At 49.1% G+C, this 27,353-nt stretch overlaps 1 protein-coding gene across 2 annotated transcripts; it reads right to left on the bottom strand.

The window, feature by feature from the left end:
- Nucleotides 1-160: 160 nt before the first annotated feature.
- On the bottom strand, nt 161-21,526 carry Cltb (clathrin light chain B). Of its 2 annotated transcripts, XM_057787254.1 has the most exons (6): nt 21,223-21,526; nt 16,849-16,895; nt 5,833-5,950; nt 5,517-5,628; nt 3,783-3,836; nt 161-605 (listed from the first exon to the last, which is right to left on the bottom strand). In XM_057787254.1, exons 1-6 carry the CDS (start codon nt 21,407-21,409, stop codon nt 434-436), a joined length of 690 nt encoding a protein of 229 aa, XP_057643237.1. In that variant the 5' UTR covers nt 21,410-21,526; the 3' UTR covers nt 161-433. The 2 variants fall into 2 exon arrangements, with proteins under 2 accessions (XP_057643237.1, XP_057643238.1); XM_057787255.1 differs by lacking the exon at nt 3,783-3,836.
- Between the last annotated feature and the right edge of the window lie 5,827 nt (nt 21,527-27,353).

Genomic DNA, 27,353 nt, shown 5'->3' on the forward strand with positions numbered 1-27,353 from the left:
CAGAGTTTGGTGTTCCTGCTTCCAGTTGGCAGCTCCTGAGTCTGCAAGAGTACATCCTCACCTCTTGAGGGCATGAAGCTGGAAAAGTTGTAAGCACAAACCGAGCCCTGACACCAGTTGCAGCTTCCAGAGAAAGAGGATAATAATAAATAAGTGTAAAAAGAGTTAACATACCCTTTAAGCCAAGAAAAAATACATCAGGAGGGACAGTCACAATTTAGTGAACTCAGGAGTCTTGAGGGGCTGGAACGTGGGGCCAGGAGGGAGTGGGGGTTCAAAGGGGTAAGGGTCCCACTTCCCAGCTCCCAGAGAAGCAGAGGAACAGAACGGGATGTGTGTGGCAGCTGCCAGAGGAAGTTCCACCCTGGCTGAAGCAGCTGCTCCTCTGCCCCAGCAAGGCCCATGCTCTGTGGCCATTCTTAACGGCAGGCACCTAGCGGGACAGTGGTGTCTGCTTCAGGGACATGAGCACCGAGCGCAGGCGGGACACGTCTTTGCACTGCTTGCTGCTCTTGGGGTTGAAGTCACACAGCTGGGCTACCTTCTCCCACTCTGTGCCTGGGGTCTCCTCCTTGGATTCCTTCACAAAGGCCTCTTCGGATGCCCTGAAGGTGGAGAAAGGACAGGCGTTTTCATGGTTGTCTTCTCCTGGGTCACTAATGTTCTGCTCCCATCAGTCTGTGGTGTGCAGCCTACTCTGGGGCATTAGCCAGAAGTCTCCCCAGCCCTGCGCCCTATCATTTCAGCCACCCAGAACAGTTTTGACATAAGAAACCTAGGCCTAAGTGTGGAAGCCTAAATCATCTAGACTAGGGCTTTTGAACTTACTGTCACCTCCTTCTGAGAGGGCTTTTCACTGGCTCATGCCTATTGCTTTTTGTTAGAGCCCAAGCTGCTCTTTCACTCTTGAGCTCAGGGGGTCTCGCCTTAGCTCCCCAGTACTGAGATTACAGATGTGTACCACTGCACCTGGCTAGCACGTCACTTATCATTTCATTCCCAGGGTGGGCTTCATCTCAGAAAGGCCTTCCTAGTCTGGGTATTCTGTTTTCTGTCTTTCCCTTCCTACCTTTCCTTTTTGTTTGTCTTTGTTTACATGGGTCTCACTAGGCCAGGCTAGGTGCATGGCCAAGACTGACCTTGAACTCCTGACCTTGCTAAGAGCAGTGTGCCATCACACCGGGCTCACTCAGTATCTTTCCATCATGAGTTCCCGCACTGGGGTTCCTGGTAAAAGCCACCAGCTTCCCCCTGCCTTTCTGTCCTTCTTTTTTAGTACTAGGGATTGAACCTGGGCCTCAGATATTTTGGATAAGTCTACCACTAAGCTATGTCTCTACCTCTACACCTCAACTGTTTGCAACACTTCCAAGACCTTCACCAAGAGAGAACACTGACTAATTACCTAACCAACTATGTAATGGCTGTAGGATTGCCTACAAGCATATCTGACTACAGAAACCTGAGCTCGAAAGTTCTGTGTGGATGGAGTCACAGCCTGGGGAAGGTTCTGTTGGAAACTTTGTTCCAGTTGGAATCATGCTAGAATAAAAACTGGGGTGATCTCTGCTTCAGGAGTCTCTGCTTGTTTAGATGGTGCCAGGTGTTGAATTTCTGTCTGTATGTATGACAGGCAAGAACTCTCCCACACTTCAGAATTTCTGGTTGATAGTTTTGAAAGTCACTGACTTAGAGTGCTCAACTGTAATTGGGAAATCTGTAACACACTCCAGGGTTCAGTGACCATAGTGGAAAGGGAACAGAAAGATCTTATAGAGCCGGCGGTCAAGAGGGATGGAGAGCAAGTGTCTTCTGTCATGACAGGACACTGGCAGGCATGAAATCACAGGAGCTGATTACCTGTACAAGAGCAAACCAGTCAGCATTCTAGCATGGAGTGGGAAGGGTTCACGAGCCCCCACCCATAACTGAGGAGCTGTATAGACAGCCTATGGCTTCTGGGGGAGGGAAAGTCAGTTTTGTTTATTGGTGTGGCTCCCCATAGGTCCATACTGAGGAGTTTATGAAGAGCACCAATTGGACTCAGTTATTTGGGAGGGGGAAGAAAGGATACAAAGTTGGGGGGCAGTTGGGAAGTGGGTCTGGATGGTAGCAGAGCTCTCCAGGTGACCCCACTGTGTTACACCTACTAGAAGAACTGGCCCGGGCTCAATGACGTGGCCATCTGTCATGATCTTGTCTTTCTGCGGTGTACTCGGCTAACCTGTGCGGGGAGAAGCATGGCTTCCACTCTTCTGAGCTGTTCTCTGACCTGAGCAGCCATGGTGATGGGTCTATGCTGTGTGTGGCTGGACAGCGGATGTGATGAAGGATTTATCCTTGGAGCTGCCCATCAAGGTCAAGAGGTTGCCCTCTGTCTTTACTGCTGATCTGTGGGCCATGGCCGGCAGCATGGGCATCCCCATGGAGCTTGTTAGAAACAGGCTGAGCTCACCTCAGTCCTGCAGAACCAGAATCTGCTTTGCTCAAGCTCCCTTGGAAATGCGTGGGCAGGTAGAAGGCTGAGAAGTCTTGATTCCAATTCTGTCTCCTTCGTAGCCTCCTTGGGTCCTCTGGACCATTTCCTTGGGTCCATGAGGAGCACTGAACCCAGCAGTGTTCTACAGCACCCACACCTGCCAGGTATCCCTTTCCCTTTTAGAAGCCTCCATGGCTCGCCACTGCCTTGAGGTTAAATCTACGTTTCTTAGCCTAGCACAACAGAGAGTCCTGCCAGGACCTCCCAGCCTCAGTGTCCATCCATCCCCACAAGCCCCACCCCTCAGTCCTCTCCAGGCCTCTGCCCCAGCTGCTTCTCCCATCTAGAGTGCCCTTCTCAACCCTTACTACCCAGCAGTTCATCTTTAAATCTTAAAGTGCAGCCAAGAGTCATGAGCCTGAAGCACTGGGTCCCCAGCAGAGAGGGTGGCTTCCAGAGCTCGTAATATCAATGTGTTCCCATCCGTGAGCAACTCGCAGGGTGAGGGCTATGTGTCTCTTCTCTGTATTTGACCAGTGACTGGCATGGGATTAGTACCAGCAGGTAAGGGCCAGATGGGCGAAGGAGGGGGTGGGCAGAAGGAAAGGAAGGCTGCTACCTGCTGTGTAAGGGAGGAACAGTGCAGATGGCAGCAGAGGCTGCAGTGGCGTGTGGTTCAGCAGGCCTGGTTCCAGCAGGAACAGTAAGGACAAGTGTGAAATGAGTAAACAACACTGCTGTCCAGAGCGCACTACCTACGCCTGGGGCTCGTATGAGAGGAAACCCGCTTGCCATTCCAAATCCAGAGCAGCACAGTGCCAGCCAGATTCCAAACTCAGATACACAGGAAAGGGGCTTCTGTGGAGTGGGCCGGGCATCACAGTCAAGTCAGTGCGCTCGGGTGGGGGCAGGGTAGACACAAAGACATCCCTTACTGTTTATGCCTTCAGCACTCTATGCTTGGTGTTTGTCCAATAAAACTCCCCTTCTCACCTACCCATCCACAAGAAGCATCTCAGAGAAGAACTAGACTGCTGTGACCCCTGCCCTCCCATGTGACGCTGGGTAGTGCGCGCCCTCCTCCGCCCCCACTTGGGAACTCTAATGGGCAAAGCTGCCTCCAGTTTGCTGGAGGGACAGAAATGGAAGGGTGAAAGGCAAGGGCTGCACCGACCCTGGAGTTCGCCTGCTGCTCTGGTCATTGCTCTGAGCCCAGCCACATGCATTTATACCACACAGACAAGAGACTGAAAAACCGCTGGGCTGCCCTCCACAGCTGCCTGCAGAGAGCAGAGACACGTACACATAGCCAATGACATCAGCATCTGGCTGCTGGTAGAACGCTTTGTCAGCGATCCTTGAGGAGAAAGTTAGGAGAAGGAGTTAGGTGGGGGAAGACAGACAGCAAGACAGGCAGGCACAGGGTTAAAGAGAAAGAGAAACATGTGTTAGTACCTCCATAGGAGACATGTTAGGAAGTACAATTTAAAAGCTAACAATTACCCATAAGAGTGGGGAGTGCTGTACCTTTGATGGCTTCCTACTGCTCAATGAGGTCTCTTCCCAAGACCCTTCCAATGCCGTTCCCATAAGCCACCTACTTCCTAAAACCATTCCCTCTATACCTTGACTCCCTGTAGACCAACAACACACTATATGCTCCCAGCTCTAGAATGTTCTTCCTTATATTAATCCTTTTCCTGATGAACCATCGTCATCCCTCAAAGACAAGTCTCTTGACCAGTGGTTCTCAACCTTCCTAATGCAGAGACCCTTTAACACTCATGCTGTGCTAACCCTCGACCATAAAGTTATTTTGTTGCTACTTCACAACTGTAATTTTGCTACTGTTATGAATCATAATGAAAATATCTGATATGTGAGATACGGATAAGCGACCCGAGGGGGGTGTGGCCCACAGGTTGAGAAACACTGGTCTAGACACTGGTTCTTCTCTGGCATGCTAATTGTTTTTTTTGCTTCTATGGTCTTCACGCATAGAGTCCCAGTAGATCCAAGTTTGGCTGCGCACGTGTGATTCACTCCTCTGAACTCCTAGAGGACACAGAAGGGTCCTCATCTGACACCCAGTGTCCAACTTGGCATGCAGCATTTTGGTTATATCTCCCTCCCAGGAAGATCTTGTATCTTGAAGGGCACAGCATCCAAAGCAGGAGAGCATCCATGTCCACAAACGTGTTCTCTGGTTTGCACCCACGCCCCTATCTAGCCTGTGCTTTACAGGATCAGCTGCTCACCCTGCAGTCCACTGGCCCCCGTGTGCAGCCCAGTGAATGAGACTTCCACCCTGGCTGGGTCCCATTGGAGTGCCCCCCTCCTGTCTACAGTCAGGGGCCTGGCCTGGGCACATAGCCCGAGCCAACTCTGGCAGGAGCTGCTAGATGCTTGCTGTTTTCACCGAGCTTGCCAACCCAGCAGAGCAGAAAACTGGAGCTGCTGCTCCCATGCACAGTGTACGTCCAACAGGAAGCCCAGGGCAGAAGGAAGCTCAGCTGAGCGGCAGGGAGACTGCTGACTGACTTCGTTGGTGCCCCAATGCCACTGTCCTGGCCTTTTCATTTATACAGGCCACTAATGCTCATCCCTTAGCCACACTGGGCTGAAGTACTGTCATTTCTATAAGAAGTGAAATCAAATACTCAGGCTGGCTCTTCACTCCCTACCAGGCCTGTGCCTCTCTGAGTTACCTACAGAGGGCTCAGGGTCCTGGAAAGTCTCGTCACACTCCATTGTGGTACCCGTTCTGCTGCCTGTCAGTCACAGAGAGGGCTCAGGAGTGGGCGTGCTGAGGAACCCCAGGCTTCCAGCAGCTCTTTCCTCCATGTCTTTACTACATCACCCATCTCAAGACAGCCCCCAACACCACCATGCCCTTCATTGCCTCCATGGTCCCTTCATTGCCTCTTCAGACCCCTCAGGTGCTCATGGCTCATCTCATCTCCTCACAGCCACCCCTCGTGCTGCCATGACTGCCCTCCATCTCCTCAGCTCCCCTCGGGTCCCCAGGGTCACTCACCTGTTGTTGATCTTGTTCTTCTCAACCTGCTCGCTTTGGCGCTGGTTCCACTCCTCTAGGTCCTTCTTGGCCTTCTCCCGCCACTCCTGCTCAGTCACCTTAGAGGCAGCGTCTGTGAGCCCAGCGGAAGAATGAGCACAACTTTTCTGTGGGGAACAGCCACCCTGGATGCCCCACCCTTAGCCCCCAGGCAGCAGCCCCAGCACCCACTCTCAGCTAAGTGGGCCTGTACAGACTCCAAGGCTGCCTCACCTTGTCCCACCCACCGGGTCCCAACCATCCCTGCTGGAATCAGCTCTCCCAGCTATGCCCTCACCCAGCTCCTGCAGCCTCTTCTTCTGTTCCTCTCTCCACTTTCGGATGCTCTCAGGCTCCTGAGTCAACCTGTCCGCCTGGGCAATTGCAGCATAGCCATCGGCAGGCCCGTTAGCCTCCTACAACATAAGCACAGTGTTCCCAGCCCATCACGCCGCCCTGCTGTTTGTGCTCCTCTACTGCAACCAAGATATCCCCCCATCAGGCCAGCCAGCCCATTCCCACCACCCAGTGACTTTACTCTCTGTGTTCCCTCTGCCAGCAGCTCTGCTCTCCTGTGGCCCCAGGCAGGGCATTCAACCTCTCTGTGCCTGATCATTGTCTCAAGCCCAGCCAACTCATTTATACTCCCTTTTGTTCATCAGAAAACAGGATAAGTGATAGTACCCACTCCCGTAGAGTTGATACATGAAGTGAATTTTAAGCCAGGTGGTGGTGGCGCACGCCTTTAATCCCAGCACTCAGCAGGCAGATCTCTGAGTTTGAGGCCAGCCTGGTCTACAAGAGCTAGTGCCAGGACAGGCTCCAAAAGCTACAGAGAAACTCTGTCTCGAAAAAAACAAAAAACAAACAAAAAAATGAGTTTTAAAACTAAATTTGGGGTTGAAGAGATGACTCCATCATTAAGGAGGCTTTTTCCTTTTGCAGAGGACCTGGGTTCAGTTCCAAGCACCCACATGGTGGCTCACACCTGTCTGTAACTCCAGTTCTAAGGGATCAGTCGCCCTCTTCTGGCCTCTATAGGCATTTGCATGCTGGTGGTACACATACATACATACAAGCAAAACACACATAAAATAAATCTTGGTGGCGCACACCTTTAATCCCAGCACTCGGGAGGCAGAGGCAGGCGGATCTCTGTGAGTTCGAGACCAGCCTGGTCTACAAGAGCTAGTTCCAGGACAGGCTCCAAAACCACAGAGAAACCCTGTCTCGAAAAACCAAAAAAAAAAAAAAAAAAAAAAAACACAGAGAAGCCCTATCTCGAAAAACCAAAAAATAAAAAATAAAATAAAAAAAAAGCTGTCAGGCCGGGCGATGGTGGCGCATGCCTTTAATCCCAGCACTTGGGAGGCAGAGGCAGGCGGATCTCTGTGAGTTCGAGACCAGCCTGGTCTACAAGAGCTAGTTCCAGGACAGGCTCCAAAACCACAGAGAAACCCTGTCTCGAAAAAAAAAAAAAAAAAAAAAAAAAAAAAAAAAAAAAAAAAAAAAGCTGTCACTTGGGAGGCAGAGGCAGATGGATCTCTGTGAGTTCGAGGTCAGCCTAGTCTACAAGAGCTAGTTCCAGGACAGGTTCCAAAGCTACAAAGAAACCCTGTCTCAAAAACAAACAAACAGAAAAAGCTGTAGACGTCATTTGTCTTGCACACAATGAGTCCCTTGTGCTACCATTATTAATATCTGTTACTGTTGTATTACATGGTAAAACCTATTTATACAGCCTACTAATGTATTCAACTGTCATCAGAGTGTCACCTTTGTAACAGCAGGGACCTTGTCTGTTATGTTCCATCACTTTGTGTGCAGAGCCCACCACAGTGCCTGGCACACAGGAGACTACAGACATTTGCTGAGTGAGCATGCAGCCCAGAGACAGGCAGAACCGCCATACTAAAACTTTGCCATGGAGGCAGGGGTGGGAACAGCTGGGGAGTTGGCTAAGCAGTTAAGTGTTGTGGGATCTTTGGTCACTGGGTAAAGGTGTATTTGTTGTGATTGGTGTGATAAAAAGCTGAATGGCCAATAGTATGGGCAGGATTTCTAGGGAGAGAAAGGAAAAGGAGGAATTGAGGCGTGCAGGAGAAGCCAGGAGACACAGAGAGGAAAGAAGAGGTGCAAGATGGAAGAGAGGTAACACCACATGATAGAACATAGATTAATATAAAAGTTGTAAGAGCTAGTTATGAACAAGCCTAAGCTATAGACCGAGCTTTCATAATTAATAAGAAGCTTCTGTGTCATTATTTGGGAGCTGGTTGGCAGGACAGAAAAAGACTTGTTACAGTTAAGAGCATGACTGCTTTTTCAGGGGACCCAGATGTGGTTCCCAGCACCCACATGGCAGCTCACAACCATCTGTCACTCCAGCTCCAGAGGGTCTGACATAGACATAGAGCCTGTAGGCTCCAGGCATAGACATACATGCAGGCTTTGGTGGTTTGAATGAGAACAATCTCTATATTATCATATATTTAAATGCTTGGTCCCCAGTTGGTAAAACTGTTTAGGAAGAGTTAGAAGGTGTAGCTTGTTGGAAGAGCTGTATCACTGGGGGCTGGCTTGGAGCTTTCAGAGCTCACCCATGGCTAGTTAGCTCTCTCTGTCTTGTGCTTGTGGCTCAAGAAGTCAGCTGTCTGCTACTGTTCCATCACCACGCCTGCCCGCCTGCTGCCGTGCTCCCCACCATGATGGTAGTGGACTCTGACCCTCTGAAACGGTAAGCCCCAAATAAACTTTCTTCTCTAAGCTGCCTTGGCCGTGGTGTCTTATTACAGCAATAGGAAAGTAACTTAAGACACAAGCAAAATACCCATACACATAAAATAATAAAACCTTGCTGTAGCAGACTTGGACTCTAAAGCCATACAATCCCATTGCTGAAAGCTGGAAGATGTGCGTTTGGCTGAGTGAGTTCCTGGACATATCCAGCCCATTTTCCTCGCTAAGAATGGGACTCGTAGTTAAGATGGCCTCTCAGACTTGGTGCTGGGGTTTGATGCAACAGGATTTGTAAGACATTTATTTCTTTGCGTAGAGACAGGGCCTCATGTCTCCCAGGATGACTGAGAACTTGTTCTAACGAAGATAATCTTGAACATGTGATTATCCTGCCTCCACCTCCAGAATATAGGAATCAGGTTGTGCCACTGCTCCAGCTTTATTCAGTGTCAGGGATGAAACTCAGAGCGTTGTGCTGGCTAAGCAAGCACTACCAACTGAGCTACACTCAGAACCCTTTGGAAGACAGACAGTGCCTGCGCAGAATGATGGCCCAGAGGGTTGTAGTAGAATCATTCTATTTGTTTATTGGTATGTGCAAGAGAGGACCTGAGTGTGGAGGTCTGGGGGCAGGTTAAGGGAGTTGGTCCTCTCCTTCCACTCTGTGAGTTCTGGGATTGAACCCGGGGTCCTCAGGCTTGGCAACAAGTGCCTTTGCTGCTTTGCCATCTCACCAGCCCATCACTGTCATCTTTCATTCCCATTGTACAGAAGAGAACACATAACACCAAGGCCAAGAAGTGGATAGGAGATGTAGTGGAGTTCAGATCTGGTGACAGAGTTGCTAGGGCTTGAGACAAAAGTGTTGGGGGTTGTGTACTTCAGTAGGTCCTGCCACTGTGCCCTGCCCTCCACTTTTCCTGTGGACACTGACCCCCAGGGCTCCGACTGCTATGTGCCCTGCCTCCTTCCTCTACCATAGGCATTTCCACCTCCTCCCAGCATGCTCCAGGCCCTTACATTCCAGGCATCTCCATCCCAGGTGCCCTGTCACAGTCTTCTCCACCTCTCCTATCTACCCAAAGTTCCCAGTGGGCAGGGCAGGGCCTCCTTACATTACAGCCCCTTATACTCCCCCAGATCCTTGTTCCCTGTCCCCCTTCATGCATTTGCACAATTGTAGGTATTGCTGTTGTTTAATGTCTTCCCCCCCACACACACACACAGGACAGTATCTGGGATCCCTCCTCTCACCACTAATCCAACCATACAATAGGTGCTCAGTGAGCTGTGGCTAAATGAGCCAAGACCCCAGAGCTGGCAGTATCGGCTGTGGGGAGGAGCTTGGTAAGCACTCTGTGAAGCAGCGGGGCTCCATGGCAGGTGTCTGAGCAGTAAGGGCAGGGCCAGCCCTGGGCCACATGCCAGGTCCAAACATGCCCAGCCTTGCACCTAGGACACATTTTCCTACACAGAACCACACCTCATCAGGCCCTATTGAAGCCTGAACCTTGTGTGTGTCCTTGATTTTTTTCCCCCGTATCTACCCCATGTTCAGTCTAACAGGAAGCTCTGTTGGTACTCTCCTAAGGTATGTCCCCATCAGATTACTTCCCATTTTCTTCCCTTTCAATCCCTGATGACTTTGTCCTGGATTCAATCCCCAGATGCAAAATAAAGTGACCCATGCAAAGCCTAACTAAAATAATGTCCTGTCCAGTTTTAAAATGTCCCAAAAGCTGAGCATGGTGGTGCACGCCCTTAATACCAGCAATCAGGAGGACCTCTGAGCCCAAGGCCAGCCTGGTCTACAGAGTGTTCCAGGACAGCCAAAGCCACACAGAGAAACCCTGTCTCAAAAAACAACAACAAAAAAAAAAAAAAAAAACTAGACACAGGCCGGGCGGTGGTGGCGCACGCCTTTAATCCCAGCACTCGGGAGGCAGAGGCAGGCGGATCTCTGTGAGTTCGAGACCAGCCTGGTCTACAAAGGGAGTTCCAGGACAGGCTCCAAAGCTACAGAGAAACCCTGTCTCGAAAAAACCAAAAAAAAAAAAAAAAAAAAAACTAGACACAGGGCTGTAGAGATGGCTCAGTGGTTAAGAGCACTGGCTGCTCTTCCAGGGGTCCTGAGTTCACTTCCCATTTACCATATATATGGTGTCTCACAACCATCCGTAATGCAATCTGGTGCCCTCTTCTGGCCCGCAGGCAGAAATGCAGACGAAACACTATACATAATTAATAAATCTTAAACACATACACACACACACAACAACAACAACAAACCCAAAGGCTTTCTACTGCAATTTGAATAAAAATCCAAGTGTCCTGCTCTCTCCTGCTCCCTGATTTGGTGGTCAGTGCACTCTTGACACCCTGTACCTCCCCACCCCTAAGTGTCCTAGTCTGGAGCTCTCTTCCCTTAGGTCTAGGGCTTCCATCTTCACCGCTCTTCCTCTGTCTAATTCAACCCAGTGCTGTGAGAGAGGCCTCCCATGACGACCATTGTTTGTTTTATTTTCTTAGTAATAGAATAAACTCAGATCCATTGAGCTATATCCCAAGCCTGCCCCTCCTGCTTTCTTTTCAAATTACATTTATTTATTGTGTGTGTATGCACACACCATGTAAGTATGGAGGTCAGAGGACAACCTGCAGGAATCAGTTCTCTCCTTCCACCATGCAAGTCCCAGGGATCAAACTCAGGTCATCAGAATTGAGAGCAAGCTTCTTATGGTGAGCTATATTGCTCCTTCCTTCCTCTCTCCCTCCTCCCCTCCCTCCCTTCCTTCCTGTTTTGAGACAGGGTCTTGTTGAGTTACCCAGTTTGGCGGTGAATTTTTGATCCTTCTGCCTCAGCCCCCAGGTAGCTGAGTTTACAGGCCTTGCCCCACCCCGAGCTGTGGCCACTTTCCTAAACAATTTCTCCACAGTCAGCCTCTCTTCTGTGTCTGCTCATCGGTCACTGACCCTCAGCTATGAAGTTATTTCCACAACAGTGGCCTCTGTAATTAAATATATGCAGTTTTGTTTCTTGTCATTATTTCCTAAATAGTATCCTCTGACAACTCTTTGCAAAGCAGTTACATTGTATCAGGGATCACACATAATCTAGAGCTAATTTAAAGTGCACAGGAGGATGCGGATGGGTTACATGCAAATACCACGGCATTTCCCTCCCACCCACTGCTGGGATTGGGCCTGGGGCCTTGGAAGTGTTCTGCTAAGCCACACCACAGTCTTAATACTTTACCATTTTATTCCAATACGGATTTTTTTTTTTTTTTTTTTTTTTTTTTTTTTTTGGTTTTTCGAGACAGGGTTTCTCTGTGGTTTTGGAGCCTGTCCTGGAACTAGCTCTTGTAGACCAGGCTGGTCTCGAACTCACAGAGATCCACCTGCCTCTGCCTCCCGAGTGCTGGGATTAAAGGCGTGCGCCACCACCGCCCGGCCCCAATACGGATTTTTATACTTTCAGGGTTCTAGACCAGTTCCTTTTGGAACCCGGGGACAGCTGTATTTATTGTCTGCAGACCACTTGCTGCTTCTGAAATGGCTGTTTACATGGATACTTTATGCCCTTCCCCCAGCCCTCTAGCCAACTAAGAAAGTATGACCTACCAGGCTGGAGAGATGGCTCAGCCATTAAAAGCACTGTCTACTTTTCCAGACGACCCAGGTTCAATCCCCAGCACCCACATGGCAGCTTACAACTGTCTGTAACTACAGTTCTAGGGAATTTGACACCCTGACACAGACTTGCATACAGGCAGAATACCAATACACATAACTTAGAAATAAATAAATCATGTAAAAAAGAAGTAAGGATTCCCAAGCACTTGTAACTAAACAGATGTCTTTAATCTTTACAGTTCCTCTGAGAAGGTTTAATTGTCCTTGTTTTATAGGTAAGGGAACTCTAGTTCCAAAGTGCCACGGTCACCCTTGGCAAGCAAGTGACAGAGCCAGGTTCAAAGTGAATAACTGGGTGTGAACATCCTTGGCACAAGACAGCTGACAGGAACACTGCTGCTTCTGTTCTGTGGCTCCTGTACTGCTACCTCCAGGCTGCTCCTCAGCTCACTTAGTGGACAAGTCAGTAATTTATAAGACGCTGTCTTGGTCACAGAGTACTTTTCCCAACAACCCTGTGGGGACACCAGCTACAAATGAGAAACCAGGCCTTGAAAGGTTATTAATCTAAGGTCATCCAGCTGGGAAAAGCCAGAAAATGAATTGTTGGCTTCCACTGCTGTCTGTGGTCTGGGTGTGAAGCCTGAGCAGCCCTTGGAGCAATTCTCCTACACACCCAGGGCACATGAGTCTCAGTTCCAAACACCTCCCATACCTTGAGGTAGATCTGGCCTTGTTCCAGGGCCAGGATATGAGATCTGCTCAAGCTGGGACCACTTCCTACACCACACAGGAGGCCGCTGTCGTGCTGTGGCTGAGAGTTATGTGTGACTCCTCTTTAGGCAGTCATATTAGCCCTGGGTCTGTGGCCCCTAAGGCTTTCCTGACATGTCTATTACCTTCTGTTCCCTCGGCCAGGACCACAAGGCCCCCTTAGGCGGCCCTGAAACCACTTCTTGTGTCACTTCCCTGTTGGGCTCCCAGACTTCAGCTCCTGAAGTTACTGAAGTCATGTAACTAGCACAGCTATTAAATCTCGAGAGAAAAAGGGTATTAAAAGAAGCTGCATAAGGGGGAATTGGGATTAAGTAGGTTAATCCCTGTAAAGCTCTCAGATGGTTTTAGACACAAAACACTCAAGTTGTTAGAGTTTTTTTTAAGGCCTCAAAATGTGCCCCATGCTAGCCTTGGAACTTATGACCTCCTGTCTCAGCATTACTCTCAAATCCAAGCTCCTGGGCTATCGTGACTTCTTTCCAGGTCTCTGTACTCCATTAGGAATGAGCTTTGGGGACAAACACTCCATTGGCTTTGCCTTCACATCCACCGCCGCAGCGCAGGCCTGGCCCACAAAGAATGTGAGTTGAGAAATGAATGAACAAATGGTTGATTATAAAGCCGGGGGAGGGCCCAGGAAAGGCACTGAACATTGTATCAGAGGCCTGACTTAAAGTGCCTGTTCTGCAACGCACTGGGTGATTACTGTCAAGAAAAATCCCTTCCCTAGGCAACTTTGATTTCCAAACTGTGAAAGGAGAATGACAGCGTCCCACTCAAGGAACCTAGTAATGCTTTATACAAAGCAACAGCCATGGAATCACTGCCCACTCACATAAGGAAGTATGACTACTGAGGCTTACTGTCACCGTGTGGCTAGGGTCCTCACTACCAGACAGCGTGAGTTCAGCAGCGTTGCTGGCTGGCAGGTCTGAGAAATACTTCCTGGCTTTTTTTCCTGGTCACATTGGATTTATTTTCCTGTCTGCCAGTGAGTGTCAGAGGCCACAACCGAGGCTCAGCCTCCCGGCTAGGAGGTGGAGTCACTTCTAGAAGGTCTAGCAGCCCAGGGCTATAATGGCCATACTAGTGGCTGAAGAAGTACTCTGAACTCCTCCAAAGCTCCACTGAGGAAAGGGCTGGGTATGGCCAGGAGCAGAAAGCAAGAGGCCACAGACAAGCCAGCTGATCTCCACCCAGCCTCCTGCCCCACCCGCCTCCTGAGGGACTTCTTGCTGGCCAAGAGCACACTAAAGCTCCGGGGGATGGCCAGGATGATAAGGCATATCCGCCTTCAGGATTGGGCAGCTCAGGCTAAGCTGGGCTGAGCTGTTGAGTCCTGTCAGTAGCTCACAGAAGAGAAGAGATGCAAGGGAGGGTGGAGAGGAGAGGAGGAGTCCTGCAAGGGTCCTCCATCCCTGTCCCTGTCCCCATGGGGCCGGAGGAGCTGGAATAGGTGCTGGTTACTAACCCTCGAACTGTTTGTGGGATGAGGTTGGTAGCTGTCACCCACAGAGTCTACCAGGAAAGACTGAGGTATAGAGGCTCTTGGATGTGCTGGGTTTGCACAATCCAAGGTCTCCACCCCTGAAAGTGCATGCCAAATGCTGCTGTGATCATCCTAAAGATAGTTTTCTGGGTCCAGCAGCAAAGTGAAGCACAGTGCAGAGTGTAAGCCCATGCAGGTAGGCCGGAGCTATGCTGCTAAACTAAGGGAATCGTCTCTTCTGTGACCTTCCCTTGCCCAGGGGAATTCTAGGGCACCATGGGTGTGATGTGATTCACAAATCAGCAAGCCTCCTGAGAGCAGAGACTAAGAATTACTGCTGAGGCCAAGTTGGGGGAAGGACAGAGAGGGAGAGCAAGGAAAGAGATATCTTGATAGAAGGAGCCATTTATGGGGTTTGTGAGAAACCTGGCACTAGGGAAATTCCCAGGATTCCACAAGGATGATCCCAGCTAAGAATCTAAGCAATAGTGGAGAGGGTGCCTGAACTGGCCTTCCCCTGTAATCAGATTGAAGACTCTCTTACTTGACATCATAGAACCCTCATCCAGAAACTGATGGAAGCAGAACCAAAGATCCACAATGAACCACTGGGCTCCTGGAGTACAATCGAAGAGAGAGAGGAGCCATAATAAGAACAAGGGGGTCAAGACCATGATGGGGGAACCTGCAGAGTCAACTGACCCAAACTAGTGGGAGCCCACGGACCCTGAACTGGGGAACCTGCATAGGTCTGAACTAGGCCCCCTGAAGGCAGGTGACAATGGTGGCGCTTGGGCAGTATATGGAGCTACTGGTAGTGAGACCAGGATCTAACCCTAGTGCATGAACTGACTGTTCATTCTCTATGGAGAGATACCTTGCTCGGTATAGGCATGGAGGCAGGTGTGTGTGTGTGCTTGATCCTGTCTCAACAAGATGATGGGACAGACTTAGTTGACTTCCTAGGGGAAGCCTTACTATCTCTGAGAAGTGGATGAGGGTGGGGTGGGGGGAGGTGGGGAAGAACAGGAGGAGAGGAGGGAGGAGGAACTGGGATTGATTTGTAAAAAAAAAAAAATTTATTAAAATAACTACTTCTGAGATTGTGCTCTTCAGATCTCCAAATGCAAAGTGATGTTGGGGTGAGGGGTGGAGGTGGTAGTTGGGGGTGGCTCAAGACCTGGACAGCCAGATCATCCAACTGAGGAAAACTTCAGCAATGGTTGATATGACCCCATAACTTCATATAAGTCCCTCCAACATCTATAAATCTCAAACTTCTGTCAATTAAAAAGTACAAATCTGCTGCTCAGTATGGTCTAGATCATCTTGCCATTCCAAGTGCTGCTCTAGCACAGCCACTTTAGAACAGAGAGACCTTGGGCTGGAGAGATGGCTCAGTGGTTAAGAGCATTGCCTGCTCTTCCAAAGGTCCTGAGTTCAATTCCCAGCAACCACATGGTGGCTCACAACCATCTGTAAAGAGGTCTGGCGCCCTCTTCTGGCCTTCAGGCATACACACAGATAGAATATTGTATACATAATAAATAAATAAATAAATAAATAAATAAATAGAACAGAGAGACCTTTTGAGCCATTAAAGTCCTCAAGAGTGTTCTTAGAGCCCAGAAGTGGCCCCTCAAAAGTCCTAACAAGAATAACACTCCTTAGCTCTGCTGTATGCAACTGGACATGGAGCTGAGGGGTCCTAGGGAGACACTTTTCTAACTCCCTGATGTTGAGTCATTTTCCAGAAATGGGGCTAGGCCAGTTTTCCTGTGTAAGTACCAGCCCATCCCACTTACATAAGAAAGTATTGTTTACTCTCCCAGGATCCAAGAGGCCAACTCCTCCACAGGGTGGGGCTCAGGAGATCAGGAAGCTGCAGGCCCCAATATCCTTGTCTTACCAAAGTTCACAGAGTGAAGACTAGGCTCCGTCTAGACATTAGGGTTCTACACACCTATGTGGGGATCTGGGGATGCCACTGGCGTCTGCACTCTCCCGGTCTGTTTTTGTTCTGTTCTATTCTGTTCTGTTCTGTCTTTGTGGTGCTGGGGTTTAACTTGGAGCTTCTCCACTGAGCTCCATCCCCAGACTATCTTTAACAACACCCTCTACCCTCATCCACCCCCTTCCAGTCCCTGTGGTGCCAATAGGAGCCAGGGCCTCTCACTCTCAGCAGTATCATCGTTCACTTTAATAAGGGCATGTATGCCTGGAAGGGCAGGAAGCTTTGATAGTCCTTCGTATCAGGAACTTTGATTCCCAGTCTGTTTAGGCCCCTGATTTGGGACATCCAGACTGTTTTAGTTTGTATGTGTTAGGAATCACTGTGCAGAGACTCTGGGTACCCTTTCGGAGAAATTCTGAATGTAGTCTCCCAATAGAAGAGCCCACCTAAAGTACTCAGTCAGGCCAGCCTCCCATCAGAAGTGCCTGCTTGGGCAGAGCTCTAATTTCCTTTGTCCCATGCCACTCCTTCCTGAGGACAACCTGAGCAACTCATCAGCTCCCGCCTTCAATGGTCCCTTCCCCAACATGACAAGAAAATGGTCAAGGCAGCAGACAGTGAGCACTAAGTGACCTCCAGTGGAGACAAACAGTGGGCACTAAGTGACCTCTAGTGGAGACTAAAGGTGCTGAACCCGGCACAGTCTCATCTTTGCTTACCTGAAACACATCTCCATTGACTGTCGTCCCCATGTCCTCAGAACCAGCTGGAAAGAGCAAGGAGACAGAATCATTCACCGTCCAGTCGACAAGCACAAGACGGTCCTATGGTGCACACAACCATGGGTATACTGACACTGTCCCCACACACTTAATAGATATATAAACAACTGGCTGTTCCCTGTGCACCCACTGTCATAATTAATATTTACCACAGCCCTGTAATAAAACTTAGTGACCCATTTTACAGATTCTCAAGTGGAGACTCAAAAAGGCTACTGTGATTGCTCAAGATTACCTAGTCAGTGCACTGTTCCTTACCTACGTGACACTGTGGAGCTGGGACCCGGTAAGTAGGCAGGGGTACTGCAGGCTTAGGGAGAAGCCACCAGGGATGAGGAAGAGAGGGTCTGTGTCTCTGCACGTCCTGGCGGAGCCTTGAGCAACAGCTCTGCCTGGGAGAGCAGGACTCACAGCTCCCCCTGGGCAACACTTGGCCTATTTCTCTCTCTCTGTGCCCCTCCCAAGGTTTCACTTTGCCTTCACAGTGAGTGACTCCTCCCAATTCCTTTGTCTAACATCCAGTTAGTCACAAATTACCTGTGGCTTCTGCTGCAACAGTGACCCTCAAAATTGCCTTCCCCTCGCTCCTATACCAGTCCAGCCTGTGCCCTCCATCGCATACCTACACACCTGCTTTGGTTGGTCTACCCTGCTAGTGGCAAGCACCCGGAAGAGCCCCATGGCTGTCTTCTTCAAAGCCATGCCCATGCATGGGACCTGGGCCTTTGTACAAGTTATCACTAGATGCTGAATAAACAAAGGACTTCTTTTTTTTTTCAATGATGTACAAGTCACCTCCTACAGGGAGCCTTAGTCTGCTTTCTCTACTTCCCCGTGGCACTAAAAGAAGGTCTCATCTCTAGGGAACTCTAGAACACCGTGCAGGGTGTCCCACTCTTGTGCAATGAGACTACGTAGGATGTCCCACTCATGTGCAATGACACTGTGCAGGGTGTCCCACTCTTGTGCAATGAGACTACACAGGGTGTCCCACTCTTGTGCAATGGTTTGGTATGCCTGGGGACATAAACTCCTTACCAGGCTCTGAATGCGTATTTTTCCCCAGGCCCAGCTAAGGGCTCCTACATAGAATGGGCGAACAGACACAGCTGGCCAAATGACAATTCAATTGCTCTTTGGGGCTCACTGTAATTGGCAAGGCCTCTCTGAACCTGTCATGCCTACTAGCTGTGACCCACAGCAGGCCGTATGCAGTCATCACAGAAGGACAATTAGCCCTGTACGAGTTAGACAGGGCTGAGAAAACAGCAGTACTTCTGCCCGAGCCTGAAAGGACATGGGGGGAGGGCAGTCAGTCACTTGCCACTGATATAAATTCTAGCTTCATTACAGAGTCAAGCAGTGAGTCCTGATCATACTATGATAGCTCTTCCCTCACCCACTCAGGCAGGGTTTCCACTGCACAGCAGGCCTGCTCCAAATGGATATGAGCATCCTCCTCAGCAGGGCTTCTGGGTAGCTTCTCTACCTAGCTTTCCCTTGCCAGGGTCCACTCCTGATACTGTGTGCCTATGGGAAGAGCCTTTGGAGAAGTGGCACTACCTTTCTTGGCAAGGCCACATGAGTTTCCTGGTGCCCACCTCAGCCTCCAGAAAGGTGGAGCATAGTCAGCTTCTTTGGGATGGCATACACACCCACTCACAGAATCTCCAGTGTCTATTCCACGGTGTTCTCTGACTCTTAGACATTTATTATCCTGAGTCTACAGCAGAGCCCAAGAACAAATACAGCAAAGTAAATACAAGTCCCAAGGATATGCCGTTCCGTGTGGGGCCTCCTCAAATGCCTGACCCATTTGGGAATCCAGAACATTCCTGTGAGCTTACTGAGGCCCAGCAGGGGCAACAGATCACACAGAGTTGGCCCATAAGTCAGTCAGGCCAAGAGCCCAGAGAACTGGGTGTGAAAGCATAGACCATCTGGGCCCTACCCAAGGCCGACAAGTGGAAACAAAGCGTCCACCGCTCAAGCCTGCTGCCGGGCATCTGCTCAGAGGGAAGGCTCAGTGGGGCTCTGGGCTCAGTCCTACATCACAAAGGATTTTCCCCAGGGCCTCCTGAGAGCCAGCATTAGTGAGCTCAACATGGAGCCAGAAGACCCCATTATCTAAGGGGAGGTGACTCAGAGGTGTGCCTTGGTGGCTGCTGTTGTAGCCAGCTTCTTCCCAGCTCCCAGAAGGCCCTGGCCCTTTCCCTCAGACCACCAGCCTCCTCCCACTCCTGCTACTCAGAGGAGAAGGCTGCCTAGCACTGGCTAGGCTTAAGAGCATTAGGCCCATAGGGGCAGTGGTGGCACACACCTTTAATCCTAGCACTCAGGAGGCAGAGGCAGGTGGATCTCTGTGAGTTCTAGGCCAGCCTGGTCTACAAAGCAAGTTCCAGGACAGCCAGGACTGAGAAACCCCTTGCCTCCAAAAACAAAAAAGCATCAGGTCTATTCTGCTTGTGCCTGAACACCCTCTGATCTCTACTTCTGTGCTGGGCACCTGCAACACCACATGTAGGAGTCTGGAAGACTCAGAGGGCTGTGTCCCTGGCGGCTTCCCCAAGGATTATCACCTGCTGCCTGTCTCCCAGCCGTCTCATATCTAGAGCCAGTCAGTGACCGGTCCCAACTGTAAGTCCCTGGAAAGACCGCAGCTTGTTAACCCCCGGGGCCTTCATGGCTGTCCTCAGCCTGAATGCATGCCCTGCATGTCATCTGTCTTTCTCATGACTTTCTAATGACCTGGGACCTCCTGATGAGGGAAGAGCATTCTTAAGGAGTAATTGGACAAGTGAGTTCCATGGAGGAACATAAAGGGCCCATGCTGAGGAACTGAGAACTGCTGCCTCAGACCTGTATGAATGGTTAGGCCTCTGCTTTTCCTTGCCGCATCCAGTCATCTCCTAGGCAGACCTACACAGTTAGTCTGTGGAGTAACAGTATGGATCCAGGAGGCCTGAAAACAAGCCTACCTCTCACGGCTGTGGGGCCCTAGGACAGACACTCAAACTCTGGGTTCTTCTTCATTATTATTATTTACTCATTGTGTGTGTGTATGTGTTTGTGGTGCGCACACATGTCAGGTCTGAGAACACGCGGGAGTGAGTTCTCTCTTATATGTGGGTTCCAGAAGTCAAACTCCTGTGTCATCTCCCTGATTCACCATCACCCACTAGGCCACCCTGATAACCCCGCAAACCCTAATCCTTGCATGTTACAGAAGGCTTACTACTTTTCTCATGTCAGAGTTGATTGATTCAAACCCTCAGCCATCCGTAGATACGGTTCCTTCATTCTGTGTCCACAGTGGAGATGGCGACACAGCAAAACGTTGAATGAAAAATACATGTCTGTCAGAGAGCCTTGTGTTCACATACATGTTTATTTGCAGCAGGCCCACTGAACTGCTCTAAAACTACAACCAGAAATAAGAAACAGGGTCTATTAGGAGTAAGGTCCTTTTTTTAACTAAATATTTATAAGAAATCGCTCCTTAAGGCAGAAGTATTAATGGTAAACATAACATTGCAGGAAACAGGTCCTGAACCCTTAAGTCTGAAGCCATCCACAAAGATCCTGGGCCACCCTTGTAAATCCACTAACCAGGCAGTTACAGACAGGAAGGGTAGGACTCGGTGGCCCTTTGTGCTCCTGTCCAGACTTACAGCCCGACACACGGAAGGCTGTGTGGTCAGGACAGAAGGGGTCTAATTCCTGGATTGCAATTTCCTAGCTGTTTCAATAGTGTACCTTTCGAGGCTCCCAGTGGCCAGTTCTGAAATGGGTTCAGTAACATGTGTGAAATTATTAAATGTAATTAACATGTCTCCTCCACTGCTGCAGGACAGCAGGTGGTCGGTCCCCAAGGAAGAGCCGCAACTTCCTGGAGAGTGCCCTGCTTCCCGGCAGAATGAACGCTAAGCCCGGGATCAGGAGGATTGCGTTCGTCCCACACCTGTACCACTTAGCTAGGACACTGGGACAGAGAATGACTCTCAGAACGGTGCAGGGGGAGGATTCCAAAGCCAGAGAGTGGAGGAGCTGGCCTGGGGATAAAATGTCACGACTAAATTCCTGTCCCCAGAGTCAGCGGATCCAGTCTCAGCCCAGACTCCAACTCATTTCCCCGGCTCCTCCCTGCTTTCCCAGGCCCCACCGACACACAACCCCCGGGGTGCCTCTGATCAGCCCAGATAGCCAGGCTCCAGACTACTGCAGGGACCCAGGCCGGGTCTGACCGAGCCTGGGCCTCCTGCCCCCGGTGCTGGCCTCAGCCCCCGGTTCCAGGCCGCTGCGCTGACTCACCCCCGCTCGCGAGTCCCGGCTGCGCAGAGGCCACCTGGCTGCCGGCAGGTGCCCCGAAACCGGGGTCATTCTCGATGCCAGCAATCTCGCTCTCCTGCTGGGCCAGAAAGGCCGCCGCCGGGTCCTCCTCGGCGGCCTCGGGGGCCCCGCTCTCCGACGACGAGAAGAAGCCGAAGTCCTCAGCCATCTTCCCCGCGTGGCTGCTGTCACCTCCCGCCCGCGCCCGCGCCCGCGGCCCGCACTTCCCGTCACCCGCCCGGCTCGCCTGTCACTGCGGCGGCAGCGGCGGGGCGGCGGGAGGAGCCGCCGCGGGAATGTGGTGACGTCAGCGTCCGAGGGCGGGGCCGGCGAGGCTCGGTGGTCGCCCCGCCCGCAGGCCCCGGCAGCCTCCCTGCCGCCGCACCCCCCACCCCCCACCCCTGCCTCGCCTGCTCCTGGGCATGGGGGCTGCGCGGAGCCCGCTCCGGGTCCATTCACCAAAAGTTTTTTTCTGGAACACGACCGTCCTCTTCCTGCGTGAGAGGAGGGAACTGAGGCTCGGAAAGGCTTGCATGCCAGTCCGTGCAGCGGAGCCTTCACTTGGCCCAGGACTGTCTGTGACATCCTGTCACCCCATCTGGCTGTATCCCGTATCTGCGTGATGGTCCCCTGAAATCAGGATGGTTCCTCTTCCTCTGTGTCTGGTGACACTGGTGTTGATGAAGGCCGTGGGCCAGTTGTTTTGTCTCTGGATTTGAGCTCTTACATTTCTTTAAAGTTATTCAGATTTAAAGTGACCTCGAGTTCGTAGCTCAGAATGCCAATTTGTCCCGATATTGATTAGGTTCACGTTGATTACTCTGTTAAGGTGGAGGCTGCTTTCTCCATAGTAAAATTGTTATTTTCCTTGGTAGTAAACATATGTATCGAGACTGTGCAGATTCTATGTCATGCCTCAAAGTCCCACCTCAATCTTTTTTTTTTTTAAATATAGCCATAGGCTGACCTCGAACTCTTATATAGCTGAGGCTGGTCTCCTGCCTCATCCTCCCAGATGTTGAGCTCATAGGCATGTACACATCATGCCTTTTTTTTTTTTTTTTTTTCTTTTCGAAACAAGGTTTCTCTGTAGTTTTGGAGCCTGTCCTGGAAACTAGCTCTTGTAGACCAGGCTGGGACTTTTTTTTTTTAATAGACTATCTTTTTATTCTTTGATAATTTCATAATGTAAATAATGCATCTTGACCATTTGCACCCCCCTCATATATCTCACTCCTCCCAGGTACCCCCAACATATCTCCCTCCCCTTTATATCCTCTCCTTTCTGTGTTAATAGCCCACTGAGTTCAATTAATGCTGTCTTATGGAATGTTAATTGATCTTATTGATCTTGGGCAGGTGATCATAGCTGCAGTGAGTTCATGGTCAATGTCAGCCCAAAAACAGCATTCATCCTCATCCTCTGGTTCTTGCCTTCTCTCCGCCTCCTCTACTGCAGTGCTCCCTGGCCCCTGGTGGGTGGTGTTATATAAATGTCCCATATAGGGCTGGACATCCAGCAGTCACTTATTCTCAACACTTTGACTAGTTATGAGTCTGCATGCACAGCTGACTACTGCAGAGAAAAGATTATCTGGCCAAAATTGAGAGCAACACTAATTTATGGTTATAAACATAAATGTTTAAAAGTCAGTTGGACAACAGTAGCAGATTCCCTCTAGAGCCTGTGACCTCTTGAACCATGGGACTCTTGACCAGTTTACACTACCAGGTATGAATTCTGTCCTGCGGACAGGCCTCAAATCCAACCCAAAAGCGATTGGTTACCCTGATAGTCTTTTTTTTTTTTTAAAGTCTTTTCTTATTTATTTATTATGTATACAGTATTCTCAGTACTCTGCCTGCAAGCCAGAAGAGAGCACAGATCTCATTACAGATGGTTGTGAGCCACCATGTGGTTGACTGGGAATTGAACTCATGACCTTTGGAAGAGCAGGTGGTGCTCTTAACCACTGAGCCATCTCTCCAGGCCCCCCCCCATAGTCTTCATGCCATTATTGTACCAGCGAGACTATTTCCCTTCCCTCCCCTCCCCTCCCCTCCCCCTCCTCCTCTTCCTTCTTCTTTTTTTCTTTGAGTCAGGGTCTCACTAGCAGCCCTGGCTGGCCTTGAGCCTGGTATGTAGGCCAGATTGTCTCAAACTCACAGAAATCTGCCTGCTTCTGCCTCCTGAATGCTTTTTAAAATTACTTTTTAAGTTTTGTGTGTGTGTACACATGTGTGAACACACACACACGTGTGTGTGGAGGTTACCTGTAGAATCCAGAGGTGTAAGCTCCAGATACATAGAAGCTGGAGTTACAAGAGGATGGGAACTGTCAGATGTGGGTGCTGAGAGCTGAACTCAGATCTCCTGCGAGAGCAGCATGTTCTGCCAGGTAATGGTGGCTCACACCTTTAATCCCAGCACTTGGGAGGCAAAGGCAGGCGGATCTCTGTGAGTTCCAGGCCAGCCTGGTCTATGAAGTGAGTTCCAGGACAGGCTCCAAAACTACAAAGAGAAACTCTATCTCAAAAACACAAAACAAAACCACACAAAACAAACAAACGGATTTATTTGTTCTGTATACAGTGTTCTGCCTGCATTATTCCTGCACACCAGAAGAGGGCACCAGATCTTATTGTTGATGGTCGTGAGTCATCATGTAATTGCTGGACATTGAATTTAGGACCTCTGGAAGAGCAGCCAGTGCACTTAAACTCTGAGCCATCTCTCCAGCTTCTACAAAAAAGGTTTTAAACAGCAGGGTGTTGGTGACACACGTCTTTAATCCCAGCACTATGGAGGCAGAAGCAGGTGGATCTGTGTGAGTTCGAGGCCAGCCTGGTCTACAGAGTGAGTTCCAAACAGCCAAGGCTACACTGAGAAACACTATCCTCAAAAACAAAAACAAAACAAAATTTAAACAGCATTATTTAGCTGGGCAGTAGTGGTGTACACCTTTAATGTCAACACTTGAGAGGCAGAGACAGATGGATTTCTGCTCTACAGAGCGAGTTCCAGGACAGGCTACAGAGAAACCCTGTCTTGAAAAACCATGGGGAGCCGGGCAGTGGTGGCGCACGTCTTTAATCCCAGCACTCGGGAGGCAGAGGCAGGTGGATCTCTGTGAGTTCGAGACCAGCCTGGTCTACAAGAGCTAGTTCCAGGACAGGCTCCAAAACCACAGAGAAACGCTGTCTCAAAAAACCAAAAAAAAAAAAAAAAAAAAAAAAAGAAAGAAAGAAAGAAAGAAAGAAAGAAAAAAAAAGAAAAGAAAAATCATGGGGAAAAGAACGATTATTTATTTGCGTGTGTGCACGTTCATGTGTGTGCATTCACTCGTGTGTGTGTGTGTGTGTGTTTTCATATGTGCCCTCTGTCTACTCCTTTGAAGCAGGGTCTCTCACTGAACTGAGGTTCCCATCAACAGTGATTTTTGGTTGTCACCGCGCAACTCTCCAGCTCTCTCTTGATCACTTTTGGTTGTCACCGCACAAGTCTTTACCGCTCTCTTGATTCCTTTCTGCCACTGTGATAATATACTCAGAAAACTACTTAAAAAGACCAAAGATTGCTGTTGGCATCATGGTTTCAGTCATGACTCCATTGCTTTTGAGCCTCACCCATGAGATAGAACATCACCATCATGGTAGAGAGTGTGTGGCAAAGGTCACTTCATGGTGGGCAGGAGGCAGAGGGACAGAGAGGAGGAGCATTCTGGTCAGGACAAGACACCCATTTGCATTACTTACCTTTTCTGTCCACACCAGTCTGGTGCTCACTGTGAGGTCCCATCTGATTTGAACTCACGACTGTCCTGCTTCAGGCTTCTGTGCACCACTCTGCCTGACTTCTTGGTTGATTTTTTATGTGTTGGGCCATCCTTGAATTCCAGGAACAGGCCCCACCTGTTTCTGGTATATAATCCTTTTGTTGTTCTGCTAAACTTGGTTAAATGGAGTTTTTGTGGAGGATTTTTTTCTGTTGATTTTATTTATTATTTTTGTGGGTTTTTAAATTTTTATTTATTTATTATGCATACAACATTCTGCCTCCATGTATGCCCAAATGCCAGAAGAGGGCACCAGATCTCATTACAGAGGTTGTGAGCCACCATATGGTTGCTGGGAATTGAACTCAGGACCTCTGGAAGAGCAGCCAGTGCTCTTAACCGCTGAATCATCTCTCCAGCCCTATTTTTGTGTTTTGAGACAAGATTCCACTACATAGTCTTGGTTGGCCTGGAACTTATTATATAGGCCAAGCTGGCCTTGAACTCATACAGATCTGCCTTCCTGAGTGCCAGGATTAAAGGCATATGCCACTTTGCCCAGCTCACGTTGATTTTAATAAGGGATATTGGTCTAGGGTTTTATTTTCTAATTTAAAATTATTTTATTTCCTATTGAATTCACTAGTTGATTGAGACAAGGCTTTACTAGGTAGCTCTGACTGGCCTTAAATTCACAGGGATCTGCCTGTCTCTGCTTCCCAAGTGCTAGAATTAAAGATGTGTGACACCATGCTGGGCTCAAGAGTTTTATTATTTTGTTGTTATGTATTTGGTTACTGAACACATGAGTGAGTTAAGCAGGGAACGTTCCCTACTCTTTAATATCTTAAGATGTTTGAGGCAAAGGCTGGGGTGCAGTTCAGTGTTGGTGGGGTAGTTTGAATGTAATTGTCACCTCCCACACATACACACAGTAAGCTCATAGGGAGGTGTGGCCTTATTGAAGTAGGTGTGCCCTTGTTGGAGGAAGTGTATCACTATGGGGGTGTGTAATTTCCAGCAATTACATGATGACTCACAACCCTCTATAATGAGATCTGGTGCCCTCTTCTGGTATGCAGGCATACATGCAAGCAGAACACTTTGAGGTCTCCTATGCTCAAGTTACACCTAGTTCAGATCACTTCCTGTTGTCTGTGGGACCAAGATGTAGTTCCTTCTCCACTTCCAGCTCCTTCTCCAGCACCATGTCTGCCTGAACACCACCATGTCCCACCATGATGATCATGTACTAAATTCTGAAACTGTAAGCCATCCAATTAAAAGTTTTCCTTTATAAGGGTTGCCATTACTCTTCACAGTAATAGAAACCCTAAGACAGTTTGGCACTTGCATGGTTTGTCCAAGGCCCTGAATTTGATTCACAGTATCACCAAAATAAGAACTAATAGGCCTCTAAGTGAGACGGCTGAGCCTAAAGTGCCAGCTGCCCAAAAGTGTAAGTAGGAGGATTGTTTGATTTTGGGAGGTCAAAACCAGCTAACAGATCAAGATTCTGTCATCCCCACCAAAAGAAAAGATTTATTTATTTGTTTGTTTGTTTGTTTGTTTTTAGTTTCTCAAGACATGGCTTTTCTCTGTAGTCTTGCTATCCTGGAACTTCTCTATAGATCAGACAAGCCTTTAACTCACAGTGATCCACCTGCCTCTGCCTCCCAAGTGCTGGCATTAAAGGCGTGCGCCACCACTCCCCAGCTTCTCCTCCACCAAAAAAAAAAAAAAAGATTTTAAATTTTAAATTAAATTTTAAAAGATTTCATCTTTTCTCTCAAAAGATATATACAAATGAGGTTGGCATAGAAGTATATAGCTATAATCGCACCAGCAACAAGTGGCAATGTAGGAACAAACTGAAGACCAGCCTGGACCACATGGTGTGACCTTGTCTTAAAATCAAAACAAGGAAAATGTGCAAATGGCCAGCAGTCACATGAAGAGAAACCCAGCATCATTAGTCATTACAGAAAATGCAAATCAAAACCCCAATTAGATCCCACTTCACACTCTTCCAATAGCACATATTTTGTTTTTTAAGGGAAAAGTGTTAACAAGGACACCAAAAGCTTGGATCCACTACAGGCTGCAGAATGTAAAAATGTAGCTGATGTCTCTCCAAACGTTAAAAATAGAATTACCAGATGACCTAGCAACTTCAGTCCTGGGCATATCTGAACAAGAATCGAAACAACTATTCCAAACAAAGTTAAATCCAAATATCCACAGCAGGGCTATTAATGATAGGCAAGAGTGAGCCAGGCATGGTGGCATGCACCTGTGCAGCAGGCACTCCGAGGTCGGAGTTTGAAGGATCAAGAG

Source organism: Chionomys nivalis, chromosome 13 (assembly GCF_950005125.1).
Source record: "Chionomys nivalis chromosome 13, mChiNiv1.1, whole genome shotgun sequence".
Taxonomy (NCBI): Eukaryota; Metazoa; Chordata; class Mammalia; order Rodentia; family Cricetidae; genus Chionomys; species Chionomys nivalis.